The sequence below is a fragment of the Charadrius vociferus genome, unplaced genomic scaffold, assembly GCF_000708025.1.
Source record: "Charadrius vociferus isolate BGI_N301 unplaced genomic scaffold, ASM70802v2 scaffold487, whole genome shotgun sequence".
NCBI lineage: Eukaryota > Metazoa > Chordata > Aves > Charadriiformes > Charadriidae > Charadrius > Charadrius vociferus.
The window spans coordinates 1,161,672-1,182,523 of record NW_009649169.1 but is presented as its reverse complement, the minus strand read 5'-3'; the positions used below and the strand labels follow the sequence as shown (position 1 = coordinate 1,182,523).

The 20,852-nt window shown below is 38.1% G+C and overlaps 1 protein-coding gene across 1 annotated transcript in view; it reads right to left on the bottom strand.

The window, feature by feature from the left end:
- Positions 1 to 3,182: 3,182 nt before the first annotated feature.
- LOC104289539 (transmembrane protease serine 7-like) overlaps positions 3,183 to 20,852 on the bottom strand; it is a 22,016-nt gene continuing 4,346 nt past the window's right edge. Inside the window, exons 7-17 of the mRNA XM_009888497.1 lie at positions 20,506 to 20,725; positions 17,739 to 17,875; positions 16,153 to 16,250; positions 15,041 to 15,153; positions 14,043 to 14,176; positions 10,623 to 10,730; positions 9,415 to 9,534; positions 8,612 to 8,795; positions 7,649 to 7,920; positions 5,982 to 6,118; positions 3,183 to 3,341 (exon numbers count right to left, since the gene is read on the bottom strand). Coding sequence (XP_009886799.1) covers positions 3,183 to 3,341; positions 5,982 to 6,118; positions 7,649 to 7,920; positions 8,612 to 8,795; positions 9,415 to 9,534; positions 10,623 to 10,730; positions 14,043 to 14,176; positions 15,041 to 15,153; positions 16,153 to 16,250; positions 17,739 to 17,875; positions 20,506 to 20,725 — 1,682 coding nt within the window. The remainder of the gene's footprint in view (positions 3,342 to 5,981; positions 6,119 to 7,648; positions 7,921 to 8,611; positions 8,796 to 9,414; positions 9,535 to 10,622; positions 10,731 to 14,042; positions 14,177 to 15,040; positions 15,154 to 16,152; positions 16,251 to 17,738; positions 17,876 to 20,505; positions 20,726 to 20,852) is intronic.

The window sequence follows — 20,852 nt, the reverse complement described above, 5'->3', positions numbered from 1 at the left end:
ACTTCTAATTTTAGTCTCCCTGTATAGTCAATAAAGAAATGAACACTACTGACCTTTGTGCCATGAACTGCCTTCTCTCTAGCTGTTATGCAGCCTAAAATCAAGTCTGCTGTTAAAGAACCATTTATGTCTACTCACGTACTATCCAACCTAAACCTGAGAAGCTGCTTCCATGTAAAAAACCAAAAGAAATCTGAAGAAAAGAGGAAGATGGCCTTCAATTTCAGCCTATACTCTACAGGGCATGCTTTTATGAAACAACTCATGTCGCGAATTGAGATCTGGTGGGTACCAGCTTCCCACATGAACTCTCCCATGCTACTTAGAGTCACTAATAACAATTTATTGCAGCCAGTGGCTGATTCTCACCCCTCCAGTGTCCTTCATCCTACCTTCTCTCATTTCTTCTGCTCTGACTCCATCCTCACGTTTATCCTTTCTTCCCACAGAGCACCTCTCTCCCCTCTGGATCAAAAGGGTTGGGCAGGCAGATGGTAACTGCACTCTTGCTCACTCTCTTGTCCCAGCACAAAGAGAACAGCAGATTAAGAGGAAAACAAAGCCTCTTTCTCCAACTCCCTCCCTTGCTGGCTGAGCATCCACTCATAGCACTGGCGCCTTCTTTTTCCTGCCAAATGCTGAGGATGCTTTTCCTCCCCCCAGATTGTGCAACTCATCTGGCTATTGATGCCTAGAGCATTCCCAGGCATTCAGATTCCTGATGTCATGTCACAGCCATCCAGGCAAAGGCACTCCATCAAGCTGAGTGCACGGCTTTGTTTCATTCAGCAAATAAAAAGAAATACAAATTGCACACCCCACCTTTTTGTTCTGGAGAATCCTTAAAACTCCGGAGGACTGAGCATGAAACCGAGCAGTCATCAAGATCAAAACGTGTGTCTGGATCCACAAGATTTTACCTGGGACATCTTCACTAGAAAAAGCCTTTTCCTGCTGTTTCTCAGCACTCCTGCTGGAGATGAGCTTCATTTATTTCATTTTCACTCCCAGTAAAAGACCTTACCTTCCTACTGAATTGTCTGAAACCAAAACAGTTTTTCTAAGTCAAATGAGTTAATGATTATAGATCTCACTCTGGAAAAGGCAAAGTCCTTTTTATTTACATCTGAGGAAGGAGCTCCTTACAAATTCTTGAGCTTCTTTAATCTGGTTGATCCAGTTTCCACACTGGTGCCTTTCTTGCATGTGAAGTAATTGACCCTTTTAATGCATGGAGCTGCAAAACTCTTAAAGAAAATGGGAAGTCAAGAACTGATCTGAACGTTCTGGCTTAGGCTTTTATCTAAAACAGAACAGCAGGAAAACTGTTTTCTTCCGTAGTAAAGACATCTCTGGTTTCAATATAAGGAAAAGAAACTTGTGCCCTTAAATGTGTGCTTCAGTAAAATGAGCAAGTTAGGCTCAGCTTTACAAAAAGAGGAAACTCCAAGGTACAAATGTAGTTCTGATTGCCCCTGGGAATTAAAGTTTCAGAGGCACAATCAAATGAATAAAACATAGCCACTTGCATTTTTAGCATGTGTTTATTAAAAAGGAAGATGTGAATGAATGACTAGCCTTTAAAGATAATAAACCCCCTAATATATGGGCTTCAAGTCGAGCTTATGTAGCAAGTTTGACAGAAGCATTTGGGAGGGGGAATGCCCAACACTAGCCCAAGAAAGGAAGGAAAAACAATATCATTGTTAGATGCGGGAATCTCACTGTGTGAAGATTACAGTGCTAGCTCGTTCCCATGTTTTCCCCACATGCTGCGAAGGTGTGTCTAAAACTAAACAAGGAGCACATATTTATGCATCGTAGAATGTAAGTGTGCTGTGTGGACAGCAATGACTGGTATTCAAACTTCCGGCTTCATTTTTTTATATATATATATACATTAAAGGTGAAAGCTAAACTTTTCTAAATACTGAGCACAATTTTAAGACCATCTAGAAAGACCATCTAGTCTTAAGACCATCTAGATAGATCTTTTATTAAACTGAATACCAGCATTCTTAAATCTTATAAACAGCTTTGAAAACCTTAAATCAGCTAGATTTGGGCTGATCAGCTCATCGGGATATTATAATTATCAAAGCTAGGTTTACTGCTAGGGTTAAATGAACATAGCTGTTATTTCCTACTCTGCTTTCTTTGAGTCCAAGGATGCATCCAACTACATAAATCCCTTCTCTTTTTATGTCCTTTTCAATGTCGTGTGGCCATGTGGGAACAGCCCAGGGAAAGACAAAAAACAAAAATCCTGACCCTGAAACTCTGCTTGCTGCAGACCAAGGACAAGAGGAAAAGCAGTGTGAACCCACCAGGAGCCCATTAAAATTCATGAGCATGCCACAGCCAGAGACAGGGAAATACATGTAACATATTGCAAATATGAGACCCTATAACTATGTTCCAACTGTAAAGAGAATATAAGAAAGAACCAAAGTTTCTTTCTGTTTAATTAATTAAAACTATTTCTTTCCTCTTATTTAAACATCATCCTAAAGAATCTAAATTATGCTCTTCCAGTTCCTTAATGACAATTTCTTGCATCCTAACATTTCTGAGCTATGTATCTGACGTCTTTATGAAAACACAGGATACAGCCCAAAAGTTACAGCCCAGAAAGAAACAGTTGTGTTGTGGCAGCATAACTAGAGAATGAATTACTCTCAGCTTTGCACACTATACTGATTACAGTATTTGTATTTTCAAGAAACATGAAATAATTATTTATGTTTAGAATCCTTTAATATTACTAAGGTAATATATACGAGTTGAGTATATGTGGGATGTAGCCATGAATAAGCCGACGTGTGGAAACATATACATCGATAGCAAGGGAGATGGAAGGAGGGGACATGATTTGCAGAAGAGAGATTTGGCTGGATTTTTATTACAGGTTCTAATCCATTTTAGTTTGTTTTTAAGGCAGTGCTGTTTCTGCTACCAGGGATAAGAAAGATGAATCCACAATAAGTCTGAATTATCTCTGAATCTGAACAGTTACTGGTAGGTGAGCAACAAATGATGGTTTCTTCATTAAGATAATACAGTCTTTCACAAAGAAACAGTCAATGGCATTTTCATGTTAATATCATCAGAGATGGACGTGATAGAGCACTGTAGGAAGCAGCTTTCATAAGGGAGATGATCTGCATTTTCTCCTTGGCACATCAGTTTGTGTTCTGACGAATCCAGTCATAAAGTGCTGTCACCTTAGTGTATACACCAGGACGATTGCGCCGAGCACATCCTTCACCCCAGCTCACAATGCCAGCAAGGTACCACCTATTTCCCTTTCCTGTGCAGGCCAAGGGACCTCCAGAATCTCCCTAAAATGAAGGGAGATCAGCCATTAGTGCATGGGCACACATAACTACACACACACAGAGCACTGTAACAAAAGTTAGGTTATTTAAGGACAGTAAATAACTGCCCCTCCCTTTCTAAAATTATAATTTAATATTAGAATCTTATTTCTGGATAGAATGTACCCAGCTAGATGTCAAATTTATTCAATTTATTTTAACTTACAGAAGTAGCATACTAATCAATATAAAGCAATGGCAAGAAGAAGTTTAAAAAATTACTCATTGCTAATGTCCCCCATTAGAGGATTCATAAAGCAACTGATCACAGGCTGAATGGGGAAAGGAGAAGACAGGGATGGAAAATGGGAATTCTGCTACCATTTGACCAGAAATTGTTCACAGGTGGAAGGCAGAACTCTTATACTATGTACTAAATAGGAATAGAAAGATACCGCACCCCGTAACCAAAAAGACAACAACACAAAACCCCTAAACGAACCCCAAACCAAAAAACAAACCAGGCACAATTAAGTGTTATCAGCAGTTTCATAATCAAGACTGTGTCTACATTCATAGAGGGAGAGGAAGGAACAAAGACTAAGAAACATGCAAATAAGAACTGGCTTCTCAAAGGGAACATGTACGTCTGTGCAGCACCTTAGAAAAGCAAAAATTCCCATTTAGTTTAGTTGACAGGATCAAAATGCGTTTGGGTTCACAAATGCCTTGTGTCCTTCATTGCTTTAACCTTGTATGCCTCCTGTGAACAGACCAGTTCATGCAACTCCGAGCAGTTATGAATGCAGCTCATCTCTGCAGCTGTTCCTTCTGCATGCAAGGCAGTCAGCAGCCTCCAAGCTGACCCTGGGCTTTGTTTGCTGCCCCCACTTGGAGGTAAAAGATGGAAGAAGTCAGAAGAAAGCCATGTACCAAGAGAAGAGTAACAAGAGAAAGCTTTCATCATCCAACCAAACAAAATTATCTACTGATAAGAAAAGAAGCCATCACAGTTATTCCTCTGTCCCAGGCTGCTGTCATACTGGCAATGTTGATAATCCAAAAGGCTGATCTCAAAGGGACTTGAGAATGGAGGCTATTCTGAAAGAACAAAGCCAGTTCTAAAAGACTGAAAGTATGCCAGTGGAGAGAAGAAGGATCCTAAAAGGGGAACCAAGACCAAAAAACATCCTAGAGCGATAAGAAAATAAAGTCTGAAAGAGTAAACACTTTATTTCTCTCTGTAAGTGTCACATCATCTAAAGATGAAAGGTGTTTGGGAGCTTCAGAGAACCTGTGCAGTACATGCACAGCTTAAGTGTCCAAGAAGAAGTGAAACACATCAGGATGCCCACAAGTCTGGAACTGTAGTAAAAGGGGTTTCAGGTGCTGTGGCGATTTCCTGAACTGCCAACATCATTCCACTCTAGCACTGCAGAGGAAATATACTAGTGACAGAAAAGAAATAAAAAGCAAAGATGCTACCCACTCTAAGAACTTACAGGCCCAGAGGGCCAGCACGGTAAGGCTCAATCACAGCATATCATGTTAGAAACCAGATTGATCGGTACAATATATAGCCGAATCGGTTAAAATGTCCATTGTGTTCAAGGGCATTTCTTAAGCAACACATTTTTTTTGAGGAACATCAAGCCTCTAAAACAACATGTTTTGCAAAACATTTCCAAGGTCTAAGGTTATACACAAACTGCACACAAAGTTAACAACAATAATAATTTGATGAATTAGAATTTAGAAACTGCAGGAACATCCTGCAAATAGTCTATTGTGTATAAAGAAGTTTGATGTATTATGAGCTATGATCTTGCAAAAAATTATCCTATTACATTAAAATAGTAAAATTTGTATATTATGCAAAAATTCTGTCAAATTACCACAGTCTAAAATCAGTAACACATTTCTCTCCCTTTACACAGTAACTGGTATAATAACCATGTTTGCAATTTTGAAAGTGGATATTCATCATAAGTTTAAATACTTTTGAAGTACACAACTAGTCTATCAATTGAGGAGAAAGAAGGCAGAGTCAAGACAGCTGAAGTACGTTCAAAGAGCAGTTTCTGATTGTGTGTGCAAATAAACTAGGTCATATAATTTATGATATCATGATGTAATCAAAACTTGTAATTATACATGTGAATGAACATTTGAAACTCAAAGGCAGCATTGCAACCGCATTTACCGAACCTATCTTACCTTTGCCTTTTGTATTTAACAACTGTAGCAATACATTACTCATCATACTGTTACAGTATTTTATTAATCTCACACCCAGACATCAAAAAGTAAAAAAAAAAAAAAAAAAAATCAATAAGAACAGCAAAAAACACAGGTGCCCCTGACTTTATTCCCTTTATCCTTACATCTCTGTTCTTTTATAGGAAACTTAACTGTTGAAGAGGAATTGTTTTGACACATTTTAACCCGTGTTCTTGCAAAGCAACATTTCTCAAGAGATTCAGAGATTATCTATACCAAATTTCCTTCCTTATTTTGGAGAGCCTTTAATTGCCACGTTAAATTAACCGTACACTCAAGTCATCTCACCCTATTACTGAGAAAATAAACCCCACTAACAGCTCTGAACAGTTTTCCAATGAAAGGAAATATTCCTTTGTAGTTTCTCTATGAGTTCCAGATTACCTGGCATGCATCAATGCCACCATTAAGATTCCCAGCACACAGCATACGTGATGTGATAAGATCGTCATACAGCTTGTTGCAAACACTTTGGTTAATTATTCTCACTCGAGCTTCCTGCAGTGTTTTGGCAAGATGACCTAGAAAAAATACAAATGGCAGAGGTTATGGTGGTACAGATTTCTAGCAGAGTTACCAATGGTCAAAACAAAAGATAATTGATCCAAAATCAAAATCTGCCCAGCTGATGGCAGGAGAGTAAATCTCCTCCCTTTAATTGCTGCCTGCCCTCAGCTTTTGAAAGCTGTTGTATACACTACTAAACTTGAGTTTGTTCTGCTAGAAAATAATAAAAAAGCCATGAAAATCATCAGTATAATACAAGGTTCCACACAGTGTGGCTAAGTTTGAATGCTATTTCAAATTGTGCCCAAAACTCTTTGTTATTTGCACTATGTTTGTGCTCCAAACATTGTCCAAGTCCTAGTAAATGAAACTTCTACATTCTTTTCCGTTCTCTCACTTTTAGGGAATCAGCTGAGGAATGAAACAGAGAGGGGGAAAAAAAAAAAAAAAAAAAATCAAGCCTGTAAGTCACAAGTGATGCTAAGAGCTTGATTCTGTACTGTAGTATTGGCATAAGGTGTCATTGTGAACTCAATATCCTCAGTCATGATTTAACCCAACAGTGAACATAACCTTTTCAATACCTGGATGACCAGAGGAAGTCCTACTGGGATTTGGTTTGTTTGCTCATTCAGCTCAGGGTGCGTTGGGAATGAAACAGGTAAGATAGAAAAATATGTTTGGGGTTTTTTTTCACATACCATTATACTGACTGTTAAATATTACCTACGTCATTTTGTTAAAAAGCATCAGTTGTAAAGCCATTACATTCGTTAGGCTATTATGTTATTTTCTAGATTTAAAACCTTTTTAAAAAAAGCATATTAAAACCGCCAGAATTATCATAGCATATGGCTTCTGATCAAACATGAGGGATTATCTCTCAGTGCGATTGTGGGTACCACCGCAATGCTGAGGAGCTGTCTAAGCCCAGGGTTCAAAGCTGGCTCCCTTTTAATGCTGAGCCAGGGCCAAGATCCTGTGGGCTCCCCCACCACCCCCCTCCAACTCTGCGTTTTTCCTGTCCACCCACTGCAGCACGCTGCTCCAAGCTGCGCAGGCAGAACTTTCCATGTGGCATATGTTAAATTGCCTTTGGTTAAGACAGACAAAACAAAAAACCATCCACAACGTTCTTGCAATTATTGCTGTTCATGGGCCCATATTGTCAAACACAGGAGTAGACATACATTCTTTCTCTGTAATAGTTGCAAGTCACTGTTTTCTTTACCTGTAAGATTTCCTATGACCTATTCACCAGATAAAATGAGCCATGAGCATGAAAGGGGGCACATTTTTGTAAATCTACGATAATTTGCTTTTCAGTGGTCTGTGACACCTGAGTACATGTATTGGCACTTAGCACCTGCCATCCAAGCAAACATTCAGAATTCACAGACTGTAGCTAAGGGAACGTTTTCTAGGGTTTTTTATAGACCTATTAAATAAACCCAGGTATTTTCTCTTATGACTATAAATATTTGATTGTTAGAGTTTAAAATTAAGACAAACTTGCAAGAAGTACATCCAGGAAATGAACATACTATTTTCTTTTATGGCTCCCCAGCCAGTTACATAGCAGACAGTTCCATAAACAAATACTCTAGAGGTGCTGGGTAAACAAATGGGCTGTACCAGCTCACTGAAGAATACAGGCATCTCCATTTCCAACAGGGCAATGTCATAGTCTGAGACAGATTGGTCATACTGTGGGTGGACAATAATCCTTTTGATTGATCTCATAGCTACACGTTTGCTCTTTTCATTAATAGTATGTAAGCCCATATACGCTCTCCATCCCGAAGGAACGGAGTATCTGTAAAGAGAATGTTTTTAGAACATCCCATTGGAAAGTAATGCAGTGTCAGTTCACTCTATTTTATCTACTTGACAGTATCTGATGAAATTCACCAAAACCAAAGTGAATGGAGTAGAATACCACTTAGGACAAGAGATGCACCCACTATAGTCATAGTCTCTGTCTCCTAAAACATAAAGTAATGGTTTTACTTACCATTTTGAAAATAATTTCCTGGAGCTATAAGACCAATTCCTTGCAATGCACCATGCTTTGAAAGTCAGAAAAGTGCACTATTAAACTCTGTTTCCTCCTTGCCACATGTAGGTATGTCTTTTCACTTTACACTACCTAAACTGAACATTTGTGAGTTTTACACTCCACTTATCAATAAATAGTCCTTTTCTTGAGAGAAAAGGCCATAACTTCTACTCAGAGAATCCATGCTTTCTAAAAATGTGGTGTTTACCCTAAATCTAACAAAACAGCATGTTTTATATGCAGGATTCACTGGCAATGGAGTCAAAATAATTACTCCAGATACTTAGGACTTCTGAAGCCAGCAGAAAACAATACTGAGGGTTTGTGTCACAGAGTTTTACCCTGAATCAACTTATCTAAACAAGGAATAGCTACTGCAGACTTTTGAAAGCAACACTGTAAGGTTATTAAACTGCAAATACTCTATGACAGTATAACTTCTTCATACCTGACAGAATCAGAATCCAGGAAGCAATGGGCGGCAGATATGAGCCACCGATTGGAAATAACAGTTGCGCCACACACGTGGCCGTATGCTCCCATTTGTAAACTTGCTTGCCAAGGCCACTTTCCAGATCTTGCATCTTCACCTCCAACAATTCTGGTTTTCTTAACCTGGTGTCTTCCACAAGCTAATAGAAATAATTGAATAAAATAGTAACAAAAAACACAATGCCATTTCACTTTGTTATGCATAATATATAAACTTTTAGCCATAGGCCTCAAAGCTATTGGAAAAAAAGTATTTTCTTACTGTGCAATTGTTAAAAATGTAAGGGTACTTGCCCATTTTCACTCAATGGCAAATCAGGAATAAACCAATCCTTGCTCATCCTCCCTTACAGCTTTCTAAAGAGGTTAGTAACTCAAAAAGACATTTAAGCACTATTCTAAGCTGAGTTGTTTCCAAAGGTTCACTTAAATAAAATCTCATATCTTTTCCCTTCTTATATACACAGCTCCTTGACTGCATTTCATTCAGCTCAAACAAACACTAAGACCTACCAGCTTTTCCTGGAAGTGTGCGTTGCTTGAAATAAGTCATCCTAGACAGAATGGATTAGCGGATTTAAAGTGAAACAGTGCAAAATTCAAGACAGACATTTTCATACAGACATTACCACAAGATTCATTTCTTTAAATTCACATTTGATTTAATCAATTCTTAATACAATAATGCTTGTCCCTAACACAAATTCCTGACACAGTTTCTCAAGTCATTAACTAATTTTTAAATAAATGTTACCACACCACAGTTCATTTCATCAGATCCATCTGCACAGTCTCTTTTCCCATCACACTCAGGATTTGATTTCAGCAAACATTTTCCATTGAGACATTTATATGCATAAGGGGAGCAACTTTTGTAGGCTGAAATAAGAGAGAGAAGGTAGTGTCATGTGTTTGGAACCACGGTTTCAAATTATTAAAGCATCTTGCAAATTTAACCTACCCAGTGGTGAAAGTTGTTCAAAGCTTCACATTCCAGTCTGCTTGAAGTCATAGTCTGTACTGGTGTTAACTGGTCCCTCTACGCAGAGGGGACAGGGGGAATGTTTCTGTTTCTGATTAATGATCACACTAATTTCAGTCTCCACTGTCCATGAGGAGAAAGATAGAAGAGCCTCCAACTGTCCTTACTCACATTTTCCTTAACTCTAAAGTGAGCAAGCTAGGCTTGTCAGATCTATTGTTTTACGTTGACCAGCACTACTGGCATTACAAATTCTAAATCTTCACAGCAGATATCATCTGGAAGTCAACTTTTTTGGTTTTGAGTGAAAGCTGAGAAAATTGTGGAAGAGCTTGATACCTCCTTCCAATAAATTTTTGGCTAAGGACTATAGCAATTTACTGTGTGAGAATCCCGACAGATCTCAGCAATAGGCTTCCATTACTATCATTCTTATTATCAGTTGTTTGTTTGGGGGTTTTCTGTTGGTTTTTTTTTTTCCAACAAACAAGGACATACTCCTGGCTACCTCAAGGACTTAAAATTCAAAGCAAGGCAGAAATTATAAAGGCAAAATGCAGAAAGTCACTAGGGAGACATTAGTAGTACCAGCAATGTCCATAACCATGGTAGATCTACAGTAAAGAGACCGTGCGTATAGCAAAGGGCAAAAGTCCCAAAGCTATTATGTCTCTCTCCGTTACATTATTTAGTACTGATCTGGCAGCAGTTGGGGGAAAAGTGCTTTTCTAACATGATCACCAGCAAGCTGTCGTTAGGTCATCTCACTAAAATCACTGTTATCTTGGGTTATGCTTCATTAATTTCTTGTCTAGACTTTCCCAAGAACCGGTTATACTCTGCATGTTTTGTTTTCACTATTATGAAACTTGTACTTCATGCTGTGAAAAAATATATAGAAATACTACATTTATCCATTAAAATAAGCATTTTCCTGCTTCTGCCCTCCACCATCTTTTGGAAAATAGCTAAAATATGTACTTACAGCAGTTGTTTTCATCACTGTCCTCCTCACAGCTGTCATCATCTTTACAAGTCTTATACTGATGCTTACAGTTCCCATCCCCACAGTTCAACTGTTCTGGATTACAACCTGAATAAGAAAGGTCTGTAAATGCTTTATAATCCAAATAGCTGGCTAGCAGCCTTGTGCTACACTCCCTATCAGAGGTCACCTTGATGTTACTGTGCCATCTCTGCCAGACATTAATCTACCTTGGTTTTGATCGCCTCCAGTGACAGAGAGACTTGTTCCATTATCTAACGTGTGCTGCACTCTCTGACCTTGTGTTACCTTCTGATCACTATTTGTGGCATCTCTTCATTGTTCCCTATCTTCTTTGATGTGCAGTGCCCAATTTGGATAGAGTACTCTAGCTAAAGCCTCCCTGCTGGTGACTGGGAAGATCTTTTCAAAATCCTGTCTTACGTACTAGCCTGACACTTTGAAAAAAACCAAACAATAAAACACCAAACAAACACAAGACACACAGAAAAATTTATGACTTTGTGACTCTCAAGTCAGCTTTTGAGTCACTATCCTCTCCAACCATTTTTCAGCAGAAAAACAACTTAGGCAATCCACATGTGTATTTGATTGCCTAAGTTCAGATCATGTCTTTATTGAATGGAAAATCATTTTCTCCATATACATTCACCAGCTTGTCAGGATCATTTATAAACACATCCCTATTAAATACATTCCTCTTTCTATTGTGTGGCTTTTCCTATTTCATAAGCTTCTTTAATCCATCATTTAGATCACTAACAAAAATTACGAGACATTCCATAACAGGTACTGGCAGAATGACAATAAAAATATCCTCCAGTTTTGGTAATGAGTCATTGGCAATCATTCTCTGGAAACAGTTTTCTATATTTTTTTTCTCACTGTGTTTCCTTTACTTACTGATAAGTTTGTCACACAAGACAGTGTCAAAGTAAAATTTCCCCTCTATATATTCTCTCACAGCAGAGAACTAAAACAAAATAAAAACATCCATGCTGTTTTTTAATACCTTTTTCATTGTTTACAAATAATTTACTTGGACTACTTCTTGCCTTTTTTTTTTTTTTTTGGAAGCTTAACTTGTAATTATTGGTGCAAAATTCCCTTCTTGTTTTTTGTTTTTGGGTTTTTTTTGTTCTCCCACTCTTTAAAGAGATGCATTACACAGCCTCTTCTCCAGACTTCTAGATCTTCACTTACATACTTCATGTGATCTTAAAGACAGTCACCGATATTTTAGAGATCATTTCAGCCAGTCTCTAAACTTCCTGGACCAAACTGTTTACAGGGGAACACAAACAATAAATAATTGCCCTACCATGACCTAATTCATCACTACCACCTAAGCATCCTTTCCAGCCTTCAGACTGCTTGAAGGAATGCACGTTCCATCTGTACATCTAAGGACAAGCTAGAAAAATGAGAAATTAATAGCACTAGAAATGCTGTTATGGTCTAAATGCATTAGCACGGGACTGTACCATGAGGAAATATTAAAATGGATATTAAAAACCAAAGCTAGCATCATTTATAAACTAAATTGAATGTTAAAACAGGAAATATTATCTTATTTGGCATAATCTGCTGAAGATTTTTATCAAGCAGTCTGAAACAAATTAATCAATATTCACCTAAATGGACTTAGAAAATTAAATTCATATTCACTGCCTCACTCTAACAGTTGAAAGTGATTCAGCACAGATATATAATTACTACCAATAATGAACACCTCTTCAATTTGTTATGGTAATGTATTTTTACAGAGGAGCATTCTCCTTAGTATTAGAAATACAAATTTCCTGACATTAAAATGTTGTAGAAATTCATCTCTGTGCTACTACATTCCAACTTGTCTGATGTGAATAAGTGCATTATCAAACACTTTTCAAATCTAGCAATTTCATTATGAAACAGCCTTTCACCAAGAATTTCTTTCACTTTCACTTAAACAACTAGCATCAATGCTAAGGGGTTTCTTTGCAATATATCAAAAATGTTTGTTCTCTTCTTTCAGACATGCCAGCAAAAAAAAAAAAAAAATTATGATCTGTGGAAGAATAAATAGACAAAAGTCTTTTTCTGCCCTGGTCAAGTCAACTTAAACTTTTTCTCTTCTAACACCACAGGCAAATTAACAGCTAAATCTGATTGAAGGACCAAACACATTTGTCCCCCATTTATTTAATCAATTCCAATCTGGAGTCATTTAGTCCTCTTCACTGACTTGCATGTGACGCCCGTGGGAGGAAATCCCACACTATGCAGCTAGCGCTAGCTCAAATCTGTAGCATTTCTGGGTTCACATCACCGTTCCCTGTCCCATTCAGTTGATGGCTGGCATTTGCTTTCCAGGCCAACTAAGACTAGTGTTTGTGATTTTTAATAACCATGCTTTGGTAGGCTCCCAACAATGGGAAGAAGCTAATCTGAGGTAGGTGGTTGCACATACTAAAGATGTGGGAGAAAATAATATTCCCCCCTCCCCTTACTGCTGCTACAGCCAAGGCTGGCATGGAATACCAGAGCTCTCAATACATTCTCCTCTCTCAGCCCTCTACAAATGCCTTTACTTTACCGACTTGATACTGAGACATCACGGTTAATCTACTCCTCCTAGTGAGTCTTAATACAGATCCTTAAGGGTGTGACTAAGGATTGATTACACGACTTTGAGCCACCTGTTTGCTGGCTCAGTGCAAGAAACTGAGCAGAGCACACAGAAGGTAAAGACTTGTACATGCAATAGAGACTGGGGATTTTCTCTATAGAAAAAGATATTCCTAGGCTTTGGCTCGTTTCTGAACCAGTTTTGAGGCAGTAACCAGAGTAACCATAGAACACAGTAGAGTTTGTAACTTTTTCCTGTAGAAAGAGACACACAGTGGTTTAAAAAGGCATCCCGGAGTTCTATAGAATGACTGACCACAAAATCTGCCGCTTATTTCTAATGAAAGACGTGTATCAAGAATCTATAGCAGAGATACGTAAATACTTCTAAGTCAGCAATGAACAGAACTACACTCAATCAAGCCAACTCCTGTTGGCAGAACAGTCATGCTTAGAGGCTCTCTGCTATACTATTTTCGTGATGCAGCTTGGCTATTTTAAGATCTTAGCAAAGCACCAAATAATTAGATCTACAGAAATTGGGAAATTTCACTTTCACTTCCCATTTTACAGATGTGTTATTAAAAGTTAGAAAATAAGTACTAGCTTCTAAAAGCATCTTTTATCTAGTTTTGTACATTTATTTGTTCACTTAAATATGTTACAACATTTTAAACCTTTGTGTCTTGCAATTAGGTTAAGAAAAAAGGCGTGTTGATTGTGTGTTGCTGGTCTGTCAAGCGTGATTTCTCGGAGGTTTCTCCTTAAAATAAGAGCTGATTCACTTACGGTCTGTGTGACTGAAGGCTTTGTATTCAATATAAAACCCTCTGTTAGTGACCAGTTCATCGGAATGGAAGTTGATTGCAACAGAATAGCCATATTCTCTGTTTCTGTTGTTTTCTGAGAGAGCTTTACAGTATCTAGCAAGGCAAAAGTGAGAATAATTAATTTCTAACCAAACTAATCGTTACCATCCAGCTACCTCTCCTTTTAATGAAAGGTACCAATGCCAAAAAGCTTTAAAACAACACAATAAAGATCAGCTATTTTTTTAGCATTAAAACAGCCCAACAGAAGTATTAGAAAGCCTATTTACAAACGCCTTCCTCTCCACAGCTTTTCTGGGACTAGCAGACTTTGAACCAAAATACAACAAGATGATCAATGTCAGAATCTACCTTATAAATACAAACCATTTCTGAGAGTGTTTTATTTCAGATTTCCCATTTGGGTTTGCAAATACAAACCCAGCAATGGGATCATACAGGCAAATCCAACAGCTGTTGCTGGTTTCAACACGCTTCTTCCAAGAGACAAATCACTCTGCATACTGTTTTGTTTTTTTAAGCACTCATATTGCAATTTGTGTTATTTACAGAAAACAATCACAATCACTGAAGAGTAAGTGATATCGAAAATGAAACTGCAGATGACATGAGCTCTTCACTCATGTCAAGACCATTGCCAGGAATTTACAGTTCAACTACAGCTGCATAAAATCCTGCAGTTTTCTGTATCATTGCTCTTAAGGGGAACAACAGAGTAAGCAAAAGCCTAACACTGGAGAAAAAGCAGGGTGCTTAAAATAACATAATGACAAGTGTTCGTTACTAGGGCAGGATTAAGAATGTTATTCTGCTGAAACTCAGTGGAAGCATGCCAATTCTTGTTGAAATATCTCTTTCTGTACTGGAAGTGGCAAGACGCTTTTTTCTCAAGTACAGTGTATTGCACAGAACTTCAAAGTGCAAATTAATAAGTCAGAAAATAGCATATTTACTCACCTAACCCCATCAATTTCTAACCAGTCTTTATCACATTTACTGGACCCTGGAGACTTCTCTTGAATTTGTATTACGAGGATTTTTAATGAGATCTTGTAGCCAGGCAATGGTGCCTGAAAATAAAAGGATAAATATCTGGACAGATACATCCACAGAATGAAAAGGCCTGTGCTTCTAAGATGGTAAATTTTGTTTTACTTATTATCAGATTGAAAATACTGCACTTTTTATGATGCAAATCAGCACCTTTGAAGAACCGAAAAAATTGCTGTTTTAAACATATTTGGAAAACTTTTTAAGCCCAACTTTGGCCATACTGTGCCAGATAAAGTAGTGTAAGCCTTCCTGCAGTCAGCACAAAGCACTATATCTGAGGTTCATGCTATGTTTGCACTGCCACATGTTCCAGTAGGTTATGTTAGTTTAAGACATCTATAGTAGCTGGTGGGCACTCAACTAGTTATGACCTCTGTTTTAGAAAGCCTTTTTCTTCCCTTTCTTGCACATAGATGAGAGTTTCATGCTACAAGCTGCTAATAATTTTAATTGATCAGGTGAGAGGAAGAGACTGTTACCAACTCAAAGACATGAAGAACATTATTTTCCAGGGAAATTCAAAAAAGTAGTGAAATGCTTAATGTAGTAACAGCTAAACACGAGTAAGTTGGTGGAAATCACGAGCAGATTCTAAGTCCTGCCAAAAGGCTTGCTGGAAATCCAGAGCTGGTTTTCTGAGCCAGAGAAGGTCGTGTTTCTGCAGAATTCAGGGAAATACAGTGTGGTATTCATCATATGAGGCACGATTTACGTAAACATTTTTTCTTTCTGACATAGAAGCAAAGCCTGGATTATTAGCAATTTGCTCTGGCTGCTAGGAATTGTCATCTTATCCACCACGTTGTTTCTGTCATGAATTGTAACCTTTTGGAAGCTGGCAATGTTTCCTTCCCACAGCTGACACTTTTACACAGAACAGGAAAGAAACGGGTGCCTGAGAAGAAGTCAGGTGCAGTGGTATTAGTATGTTTTCCCCTCATTTCACCCACATCGAATTTATGTCTAAATCACATAAAATGAAGTCATCACTACTCAGAAGAGTTCCCAGCACTTACTCTGATGATCCAGCTGCAGTCAATGTTTGGTGGGTAGTAACTTGGGTAATAAGGGGAACTCAGTGTCCCGTTCCAGGAAATATAATGACCACCACACACTGGGAGAGAAATATATCAGCAAGGAACACAGTTATCTCAGCTGGGCTAAAGTGCACAGCCTACTTTGCTTGCTAGGACCCTTCTCTACGTACAGAATTAGAAGAATGACTCATGACAATATTAAACTCAGGTTTTGCCTATATTAACAGAAAATCATGTAACTTCTACTTTCCTATCATGCTGGATGTATCTTATTTTTGGATCAAATTACAATTAAGGATAAGCACAAAACACCTCTGACTGGATTTCTTTTTTAAAAAGTTCTGTGATGGTAAGTGGAAAAAGCAATTAAATGCAGATACAACAGACCTTCCCCTTCCAATTTACTTCTGACCTTTCTGTAGACATTTTCAAAAATGAAAAAGCAATCAGCCTAATGAAGTGAAACCTCTGATTAATTTCATGTAAACCAGGAAGCTTGTGTGTCAGTTCTCAGTCTGAAAAAATTCATGCCACATTTGAACAATATCTTTGAGGTTTTATGCTCTACAAAGAACTCTCCTAGATATCCAGTCCTTAGTGCTTTTGGTTTCCTTTAGGTAACATAGTGAATGTAAATACAACAGAAATTAAGATAATTTTGAAAACAGCAAAATTTTGTGGCAAAACCTGGGCTGTACATAATTTGGAGTGCCCATCTTCAGAACAATGAAGCAATTCTAATTCATAACATGCATGGGATGAGTATTTGCATAAGCAGCATCCACAGAAACAAGCTGAAGTGTGCAAGCTTCGGAGAAGTTTATCCACATACTATATGATTTATTCCACAAGTTAAAAAATAGTCATGTGCTTAATTGTCAAAATTCCTTCACTTAGACCTCACCAAATAACTGTGGCTTCACTTGTGAAGCCCCTGTATCTTTTGTAAAATAATACAGTTTATCAATATTCAGAATATTTCACTAATCACCAGAACTCCAGCAAAATTCATAGTACTCCATAGGTTTGGAATACACTTCATGGGTCCTGATCATACCTTTCTTATACAGTTAACTGCACTAAACAGTGCTTTCAGAGCAGGACCAAAGACACATTCGAAGTAAGTGTTTGCCCTTGTTTTCCATTTTCATTAAACAGGCATTTCCAGAGCTGGGGATAGATTGCCAAAAATGATAAAAGTGCTGCTCTGCCACTGGGGCTATCTAGCTTTGGCTAGACATAGAGTGCCTGTTGTGCTATCTGACGGGCTGCTCTGCTACCGTCGCTGATGAATAACAGTGCTACCTGTGTAGTAAGAGTAATCTCTGGGAAAGATGACTTGAGTAGTAATCAGGAAGACAAAAAAAGCTCCCAGACCAAATGATATTCGGTTTTCTTTGTGCAGTTCTCAGCTTTTTTTTTTAAAGTGGATCAGAATGACAATTCCCTAACTTATATGCCAACATTCCCTCCCCCCAGATACGTTCAGGCAATATCAACATTTTAGAGGCAACACAAGGAATAAGTGTGCTTACATCAGATGGTTGTTTCTCTTAATTACTTACTGGTTTTAGGAATGGCTTGAAAGTGAGCTTTTAATATGTTGCTTTCTTCTCTTCGGTCCAGTGAGAAGGTAAGCAACATTACATTACTTGATGAAGTTAAACGTACAACAGGAGTCCAGGCCCCAGGTCCGCACCATCTGAAATAGGACAAAGATTGCATTAAAAAAAACCCAAACATTTCTCACATTCCAGTCATCTTTGCTGAGAAACTGGGCAGAAATAACACTGATCTGGTCATCTGTGTTTCAGAAGTATCCTGCTGGCTACCACTTCCCTTTTATTCTTCCAACCAGTTAATACCACACGAGACGTTAGAGTTTCCTAGCATCGAGGCTGAGTCACTCAGGGTGAACATCACAGATATTCTTGCCTAACAGGTGCCCTAGATTTTTCAGACCTGTAGAAGCATCAGAAAGGCAGTGCCAGATTATGTTACTTCAGTAGTGACAGTGATACTGAGTAGTAGATGGTAGCACTGAAAAGGCAATAACTGCCAGTGCAACAGTATTGTACAGCACCAATGCAACAGAAAACAAGCCCAAAGCTTTTCCAATCTATTAACACTCAACTTGGTTTCGTGTCACAAAAGCTGTCACACAAGATGTAGCAACTATTGCATGGCAACTATTTCTTCTTATTTTTCTTATTTTGTTTAAATAACGAGGATTTAATTTCTGTCTTGAAGCTTGAATACTTACCACCACTTGTAATTTGAGTTGCTATTTTTTGCATCTGTAAATTCACTCTTCTATTTATTCCATTTTGAAATCCACAGCATATTTTGGATTTATTTTCATTAATTTACAACTCTGCATGCAAAAAATTTCTAACACCTTTCTCTTTTTCTATGCACATCAAATTAAAACAATTAAGATCAGACCTCATGGTAAGAGAGTATTTCCATCATAGCCCTGCATCAAGGTCTTAGACTTGTCAGGGAGATCCAGAGTGGCAGCATTAAAATCAAAATTTTGAACCTTAAATGGAAAATAGTCCTCTTCTGCTTTTAGCAGGCTATTCCCTGCTCCCATTTCATGTGAGACACTACACAATGGATCTGTGGTTTGCTTCCCTTTTGTAGAATCTATTAAATCCTTTCTATCATAATACCTGTCAAATCCTTTGTAAAATGAACAATTTGAGTCCCCTCCCCACTGCCATGTGGAAATCTTTCGGCATCTTGATCTTCTACCCAGCTGACAGCCTGGCTTTTCTTCTTCCTGTACCTTTTGTTACAGTACCATCAGAAAAGCAAGGCAAGCACATATGAGAAGAGCTGTCTACATGAGATGCTTACTTTTACAGTACATCTTGCAATCTCAGCTCACTCACTTTTTAGTATTTGTCACTGAACGGCTGTATTACTGCAGTTTACTGAAACTGGTGAGAATAATTTTAGTCACCATGTGTGATCCCAGACATGGACATCAGGGAATAATGCCTATAATATGATAATTCCTGTCTGGATATCGGAGTTGTTATTGGTTCTACTGAATCTGTCCTAAGTATGTGACTAGCTGCCTTTAGCTTAAGTAGAAAACTGATAGGCATATGCAAAAAGACACATTTGCTAGGCTGGCTATAAAAGTAACCAAAAAAGTCAACTTTTTTTGAGGTACCATAGAGCTTTTAACATCATTTCAGTCACCAAATTCTGTTCCAGTTCTTTGATAGCCAGGCATCAATGCACATTCTTGAACTGTCCATCTTACAACCTACTCCATCAGTATTCCCTGAACACGTTATATCTTACAACTGTGTGGATTTTCATAGCTTCCTGGTTCTTTCATGCATGTGGTTGACTCTACATTTCTGGTTCTTAAAAAGCTGAGCCATTGATAATAATGCACAATGGACTAACAGTCCTGGCAATAACCCATAGTCAGCAGCAGAGCAGATACAGTCCAGCATCAGGAACGGGACTCTCCATGTTATGCTACAACCTGAGTCTAACTCCTTACAAAAACCCTGTGTTCACGCCATGCCTGGCCTTGTCTGCCAACAATGGCAAGTCTTGTGGCTTGTTGCATAAGGAGAGAGAGAAGTCTGTTAATAGAGATGAAGAGGACCACCTATTCATTTCAAATAAGTTAAAGTGTGACTAAATAAATGCATTTCAGACACTGCTAACTGACTCTGTGTGCTCAGCTGGTCTCCTCCTAAAAGTTCATAAAAAAAAGTAGTTCCCTCTTGAGACCATCCATCCCCAGATTCTCAAACCAGTTTGTCTATTTTGTTAATGAAGACAGATTCATGGTAGATAACATGTCTATGTATGAAATTTGACTCTGGAAAGTGAGAGCAGCATGGCCACTGAAGGTTACAAGATCATCTGATCCCACATATGCAAACGGACTACACAGTGACTCTGCGGATGGAGCCTTCCATAGACAAAACACCCCTGTTATGAACAGCAATCTGCCTGTGACTGGACTGTTATAAAACATGTGTTTTCTAAAAGTAATAGAATACAAAAATCCAAAAAACTTAAAGTCTGTGTCTTTTTGAGTTGTGACAGCAGCTGCATGAAATCAAAACCAGTAAAAAATAGTCATAATGTAGAACAAAATCCACAGGAATTTATAATTCATTGCAGGGGGAGGAAATAATGTGGAAGATCTTTTTATAGCCTTATACAAGCTTTTTAATTAAGTTATATTTGGAGTCTTACATTTTGGAAGCCTGTTTGATATAATTTTGATATCGTGACAGTTTCAGAGAGTTTCTGTACAGCTCAATAAAACATCTTTGTTCTGTGCTATCATACCTTGTAATGATCTTGTTCTGCAGAGGAAGAAGGAAATCATATGCTGATAAGTGGTGTGATGCACAGCTCTCTGGAGTGACACCATTCAAAGTGACAACTACCAGTCTCACCACATAGTTAGAAGGAACTCGCAGCCTCCATTGATAAAAAGACTTTTTGGGATTCATCAGAGTTAGAGTCCTGTTGTTACCTGGCTTGGCATACAGGTCAAAGGACACTGCTATACAAAAGAAGCTAGATCAGTGGCTGAAAAACTGTTAAGTCGAAAGATAAATTGTTATTGGGTAAAAATTTCAGAAGAGGTGGCAACAATCGCCTACCCATACTTTTCGACTACTCTAATGTCT